Source organism: Tiliqua scincoides, chromosome 10 (assembly GCF_035046505.1).
Source record: "Tiliqua scincoides isolate rTilSci1 chromosome 10, rTilSci1.hap2, whole genome shotgun sequence".
NCBI lineage: Eukaryota > Metazoa > Chordata > Lepidosauria > Squamata > Scincidae > Tiliqua > Tiliqua scincoides.
The window spans coordinates 828,885-835,567 of NC_089830.1; the positions used below are offsets into that span (position 1 = coordinate 828,885).

The 6,683-nt window shown below is 51.8% G+C and overlaps 1 protein-coding gene across 1 annotated transcript; it reads left to right on the plus strand.

The window, feature by feature from the left end:
- Positions 1 to 2,027: 2,027 nt before the first annotated feature.
- Positions 2,028 to 6,217, plus strand: IQCC (IQ motif containing C). The gene is made up of 5 exons (XM_066639067.1): positions 2,028 to 2,102; positions 3,816 to 3,959; positions 4,696 to 4,987; positions 5,479 to 5,597; positions 6,004 to 6,217. Exons 1-5 carry the CDS (start codon positions 2,040 to 2,042, stop codon positions 6,040 to 6,042), a joined length of 657 nt encoding a protein of 218 aa, XP_066495164.1. The 5' UTR covers positions 2,028 to 2,039; the 3' UTR covers positions 6,043 to 6,217.
- Positions 6,218 to 6,683: the final 466 nt, after the last annotated feature.

Consider the following 6,683-nt stretch of genomic DNA (forward strand, 5'->3'; position numbering starts at 1 on the left):
TCTCTACATACCAGGAATGGCAGCTGGCTTCAGTAGCAAGCGAGGGAGGCGTTGCTCGGGAGTATATGCTCAAGGTTCAGTGTCCAGCTAGGACAGGGAAAAAAATCTCCCAAGAGCCCTCATCAGCACTGACAGCCCATCCACGAGGCCACTGCTGCAGGTTGCACTGGGTTTCATGGCAGCATCCGAAGAGCACCATAGGAGCGGAATGATCTGCTTCTCCTTCACTCCATTGCAGCTTGTACTGCCAGGAGATTGGAGAGAGTCAGCAGCAGCAGGCTCAGGCTGAGAAGCACCAAATGGACACAGTAGATTAAAAAAATAATTTATCATAATTGGCCACATATTCAAAGGGCGTTTTGACAGGACAGACGGGTTTGAGACCCCCCTCATTTGTCTTACACTAAGGGATGATTGAGAAAATGTGAGGAGGAAGGATGGAAAGAAGACATAATGCAGGGACAGGGAAACACTGAATGCCACCTGATGCTGTCTCTGGTCTGCCACCTCTACGCCAACCCTTACCGTGCTCCCGTGAAACCTGCAGTCTGCACTTCCAGGTTTTGTGGCAGCACACAAGGAGCGTTGAAAGGAAGGGGCCGCTTGCTCTGTGCGTGGAGCAGTGCAGCTTGCATTGGCCTCAGGTGGGAGAGAAGCAATGGCAGCAGATTTGGGGTGAAAAAAGCACCCCAAGTCTGTTGCCCCATCAGAACCCTTGCCAGGGGCTCTGAGAGGAATTTTATCAGCCTGTACGAAGTTTAGTTTGGGCCCCTTTTGAGGAGTACAAAGTTTCTTTTGGGCCCCTTTGCTATTGGATTTTAGTTTCTAAGAATTAGGATATATAAGACAAGGATCTCCTCTATGGAGAACTCGTGCAAGGAAAGCGCCCTACAGGTAGACCACAGCTGCGATACAAGGACATCTGCAAGAGGGATCTGAAGGCCTTAGGAGTAGACCTCAACAGGTGGGAAACCCTGGCCTCTGAGCAGCCCGCTTGGAGGCAGGCTGTGCAGCATAGCCTTTCCCAGTTTGAAGAGACGCTTGGCCAACAGACCGAGGCAAGGAGGTAAAGGGGGAAGGCCCATAGCCAGGGAGACAGACCAGGGACAGACTGCACTTGCTCCCAGTGTGGAAGGGATTGTCGCTCCTGAATCGGCCTGTTCAGCCACACTAGACACTTCCAGAACCACCATTCAGAGCGCGACACCAGAGTCTGAAGGATGCCAACTTTGAGTCTTGCACCACACATGAATGCCTGCTGTTCATGCAATAGATGCATTCTTTTTCTGAGAGCCCAGGAAGTTTCCAGTCCCCTCCTTTGGCTCCCAGGCCCCCCCTTCTACCATGGACCAGGGTACAGTGTGCCCCCTGCACTCCTTTCTCATGGGCCCTGTTGCAGTTGGAAGATGTGTGATCTCGGAATTTTTGGCCCCCTCCTTGGTGCCCAGGGCCCCTTTCGATGCAGGACAGGAACGGCCCTCCTGCCCCCTGCAATCTGCTGCTGCAACCCTCTGCATCAGGCAGGTGCCTGGACAGCATTAAAGACCAGCATTGTAGGATTCGACCGTTTCCGCCCTGCCCACTGCTGCACGTATGATCCCTGCTTCATGTGCAGTGCCCGGCGAGTGGCTTTGAACTGAGGCTGCAGTCCCTGCGCCACTTCCTGGGAGTGAGCCCAGCGGGCAGGTGGACGTGCAGAGGAGCTGGGCTGGCAGTGCAGGACAAGCAGTGGCAGGGAAACCATGCTGCACGTGTGCATCTAGACACGTATGTGTGTGTGTGCAAGTTTGTGTGTGTGTATACTTATGTATGTATATGTGTGTGTCACTATGTTTGTATACACATGTGTGTGTGTATACATATGCATATACTGTGTATGTCTCTGTAGATCTTCTGCTCAGAACCCAAAGGCGGCTCTTCGGCGCCACCCGCCGACGAGCCGCGGAACTGCAGGGACAGCTGGAGCAACCTGCGGGAGTGGCGCTCCTTGATGACGTCAGCAGGAGGCGCGGGCGGTTGTAGTCCTGCTGCTGTGGAGGATGGGAGGCAGCGTGGAGGGAGAGGCGCTGCGGGGGCTGCTGCGGAGGGTGGTGCTGCTGCAGGTGGGGGAGCGAGGGGTGTGTGTGTGAAGGCGCTAGTCCTCAAGGCCTGGCCCCTCAGTGTCTCCCCTCCTCTTCCTCCTCCCCCTCCAGGTCTCCATGGAGACGAGCAGCGTCTCGGGGTGGGGCGGGGGCCCTTCAGGGCCAGGCTGGACCAGCACCTGCAGCCCCCACCTGCTGGGCCCTTCCCCACGTGCTCCTCAGCCAGTGTGGGGTCCCCCAGCGGTGCCTGAGGCGGGCTGGTGGTGTGCGTGGCACCCCTGGGCACCTCTGCCCGGCAGTGAGACCAGGACCAGGACCGTGACCCCCCAGCAGCAGCAGGAGGCCCGGCGGCAGGCAGCGCTCCGCACTCGAGGCCCCCCGTCCATCCCGACCTGCTCGCTTCAGGCCTCCCGATGCGAAGGAACTGGCAGTGACACGACCCCCGTCGCCTTCCGGTGGTGCTTCCAGCAGGGCCACGCGGAGCGGCAGGACGCGACACAAGCGCTGCTCTAGATCAGCGTTTCGCAAGCAGTAGCAGGTGCCACCAGCGGCACTTGAGGTGGTATCTGGTGGCCTCCTACCGCACAACAGCGCTCAGCTGGGCAGGCAGAGCTCCAGAGCCTGCTTCTCCACGCCTGAAAAGCCCTCCCAGCCACCCTGAGCCTCTTACTGATGCTTGTCGGGTCACATCTGGCCTCCCAGCCCAGAAGTCACTGGCAATGACGTCACTGCCAGTCACTTCCAGTGGTACTTTAAATAGGTGGGCCATGTGGAGGGGTATGGAGGTTGACAAACATTGAGCAACACTTGGACAGATATTTATTTGATTGATGGGTCATTCCATGTCAAATCATCACAGTAATATTTTTTCTACCTCATGTTCTTAGATCTTGGTGGAACGTGTCGTACTTAATGATCCTGTGTACAGTCAGTTCTCTTTATAGGCAAATTTGCTTATCCGTGTGGGGCAGAACTGCCACCTTCCTCCCATTATCTGAGACTCTGTTCTTGTTATCTGTTAATACTGTGCTGGGGCTGCATCAAACAGGCCCGTGAAGAATAATTGATCAGCTTCCAGACTTGCCCCACCATCTTGGGCACTATCTCCACTCTAGCTGAACCTTCACAGCCCTGGTGATGATCAGAGGCCGCTGAAGAGAGGTCTCTGGAAGGCTTCCTGAGGGCCTTAATAAAATACAAAGCCAACCAGCAGCAAATAGCAGCATAAAAAAAATCATTAATCATAAAACATTAAATTAGTTATTAAAAAGTGTGAGCCAGTCTGCAGCCATCATACCCTAAGATCCTACTGGGTATCAAAGGCTTTTTGGTATGAAAATGCCTTTAGGCCTCGCCGGAAGATTAATAATGAAAGCTGCTCTCAGCTGAAAGCTGAACTTCATAGTGCAGGCACCACCACCAAGAAGGCCCTATTTCTGGCCTCCACCCCCCTGACCTCTTAATGGCAGCACAACCAAAAGGGCCTTCGCAGGTGACTGAAGGTTATAGGATGGACTTTATGGAAGAAGGTGGTCTCTCAAATCTGCTGGTCCCAAGCTCTAAAGGGCTTTAAAGGGCAAAGCTAGTACCTTGAATTGGGCCCGGAAGCAAACTGGCAGCCACAGAGTCAAACTGCTGTTAGTGTAGACGCTGTCCTTTTATTTGTTCTCTAACCTCTTTCTGTCTTTTGTTTGATAATATTTTGATGCCAAAAGATTCACTCTTTCTTTCTAGGCGAACGTGAAAGGTCATCTTGTCAGGAAGAGGTTTCAGAGATTAAAGGAGGAATATGAGAGCATCGTAAAGGAGGTTGAAGGGAGTCTGGATCTCCTGCAATGGAATGCATGTTTCATACCAAGGCCAGTGTTCTCCCCAAAGGTACAAGTTGCTCTCAACTAAGTCTGGCAATGTTTGTTCTCAGGTTATTGCACTAGAAGGGCAGGGCTGGCACGAGACTGATGATGGCAGTTCCCTCAGGCAGTGGACTGGCAAGAGATGTTTGCTGCTTCTGCTCTTCTTCTTCCTCTTTGGATTCAGAAACAAATGGAAGAAGAAGTGGGAGAAGAGGGGACTGGTGGGATGGTGTATCTCTGCCAGAATCACCTGCCTCCAGTAGAGGTGGCAAGTCTAGGAATCATACAGAGTGAGAGCGGGCAGCATCCTCTGTGGATGGATGCTTTGAGATTTGGGGAGCTTTTAATTAACTTATTTTTCTGGCTGCCTTGGTGCCATTCTTTCGTGGCATGTTGCTTGGGAATGAGTGGATTAAACAGCAATGAGTCTATTTTGATAGTGGGAATTGTGAGGGGCTTTAAGCAGGTAAATTCTGGGAAGGGAGAACCAAACTGGTCTGTTGTTACATAAACAGCACACTTTGTCAGGTGATGCTGCATTGCACCTGATGTTGTAGTCTCTTGCCCCACAAAGACTGATCCTGCAGTATATTTCTTGGTCTTTGAAATGTTACAAGCATCTTTCCTACTGCCTTTTCTGCACTTATACATAATTAAATGCAACTTTCACCTTCTGAAGGGATCTTGTGGTGTGTAGGAATATCTGCCTGCCTGTCCTAGCCTATAAGTGCTCTTCTTCTTGTATGATATTTTAAATACAGTCTTTCCAAAAACCGGTGAAAGTAAAGGAATTGGGTCCTCTGGAGGCAGGATCTGGCAAGAACCACATACAGCAAAAAGAGGAAGCACTTTCTTGTCCAGTTGAGTTACAGCCTGAAATGCAGCTCCCCAGCCAACTTCCTGTGGAAGTGAGGCAGAATCCAGACCATCCTGTGGATAAGCCGTCTGCCTGGCCCCTGTCAGAGGAGAGTGAGGAGGGCCAGGACTGCAGCAACATATCGTCTGTCTGGAGCAGTGCGGTCCTAGAGGTGGAATCTCCTGGACCAAGACAGGGTGAGGCACATGGAAGTCAGGTAGATGTAATCTCTCAGGTCTCAGACCCCTTCCCTTTGTGTGCAGACTGTGTGATGGCTCTTCAGCGTCATCAAGTTACATCAGTTTGCTTTGTTTAAATAAAAAGATGGGGCTCTGCCCCAGGGAGCTTATAGTCCAAACATCGGCAGTCAGAGGAGACGATAGAGCAGTGACTGTCAACCTTTTCCAGCTCATGGCACACTGACAAGGCACTAAAATATTCAAACTGCACCACCAGGTTTTTGACAATTGACAAGGCACACCATGCTGCCAGTGGGGGCTCCCATCTCCCATTGACCCTATTAATAAACGACTTTCCCCCAAATTCCTGTGGCACACCTCTGGAACACTCACGGCACACCAGTGTGCCACGGCACTAGTGGTCCCTTTAGTGCTGCGCTAGAAGGACAGGATGGAAGAGGCAAGGCAAGGATAACGAGGGATGGCTGCTTTGTCCTCTTCTTGTGCAGATCTCCGTTTCCAGAGAGGAAGGGAGATGCCCCAAACGGTGCCTGACCTTCAGCGCTACCGAAAGCACCTGACCATGGAGCTGCTGTGGCTGCAGCAAGCGATCGCCAGTCGGAAGAACGTAAGAGCCACCTCCCCAGGAGCCATTTGATTATGGGGGTTCCCATAAACATCCAGAGCTAATCCAGGAGTGGTCTGGGTCTTGTTTGCTCTTTTGAAAGGAGAAGGTCTTTCAGTGTCGTCCTCCAGTTGAGCAAGGAGCCAGTGGGCTGGGGGTGCATCCCCTGCTGGTGTGCCTTTTAAAACCTGAGTATTTCCTCAGCCACTAGTGGTTTGCATTGGGCGCTTTGGAAGCAGCAGAGGGTGGTGTAGGGGGGAGCATCTCTGTTGTGGGCGTCTAGTGTTGTGTGTTGCTGGTTATTATATGTGTTTTGCAACACACGGTGTGCTAATCCCTGTACAAAACATGCAACTGGACTGACTTCCTTTCCTTTTTCCTCCTCTCCCACCCACCACCCTGCTCCCAGTATTTGGTCTTGAAACAGAGGTTGGGGAATCCGGAGTGAGTGACTGAGTGAGGAGCGTCTTTGGGCAAGAGCTGTGATCCTGTTTACACAGAATTGGAAGTGCGCCCCCTGCTGTTGCCCCAGGCACTGGGAGAAAGAAAGCATCAGGAAACAATGTTCAGGCAAGCACTTCTTATTTCTTGAAGTTGACCACTTCACAACCTCCCTACCCACCCACCCAAGGATCCTGACTGTGCTGAGCTTTTGATAACGTGTGAAAAACAACAGTGGAGATGGAAGATTCTCTTCAGATCCACCTGTTGTAGGGTGCTGTTTTTTCGTTTTTTGTTTTAAACAGCAACTGAAAAACAAGCAGGATGTATTGCTCAGGGCTCAGTCGCTGTCTTTGCAACTCTGGGAGGCAAAATTCAAGTTTGACAATTTGGGATGCAATGTGTAGTCTCTGCAGAACTGTCTGATACTGAGCCTGCTGTGTGTTCTGTTGTTAAGCTTTGCTGCCTGTGGGTGATCTGACAGAAGTAGGCTCTGTTGGTCTCTGGTCGCACGTGGAACCATGTGACTACAAAACCCCCGACTCTGGAGTTGTTATTCAAAGCTCTGAAACATCACTGCGTGTTCCTCTAAGAGGATCCAGAAGTACTCTCCTGGGCCTTTTATGAGTGTGGAAGCTCTCTTCTCTT

Coding starts and splice junctions, on each gene's coding strand:
- IQCC (XM_066639067.1), top strand. CDS start 2,040: ATGGGAGGCAGCGTGGAGGGAGAGGCGCTGCGGGGGCTGCTGCGGAGG. Junction 2,103..3,815: donor GGAGGGTGGTGCTGCTGCAG/GTGGGGGAGCGA, acceptor CTTTCTTTCTAG/GCGAACGTGAAAGGTCATCT. Junction 5,598..6,003: donor CGATCGCCAGTCGGAAGAAC/GTAAGAGCCACC, acceptor CCCTGCTCCCAG/TATTTGGTCTTGAAACAGAG.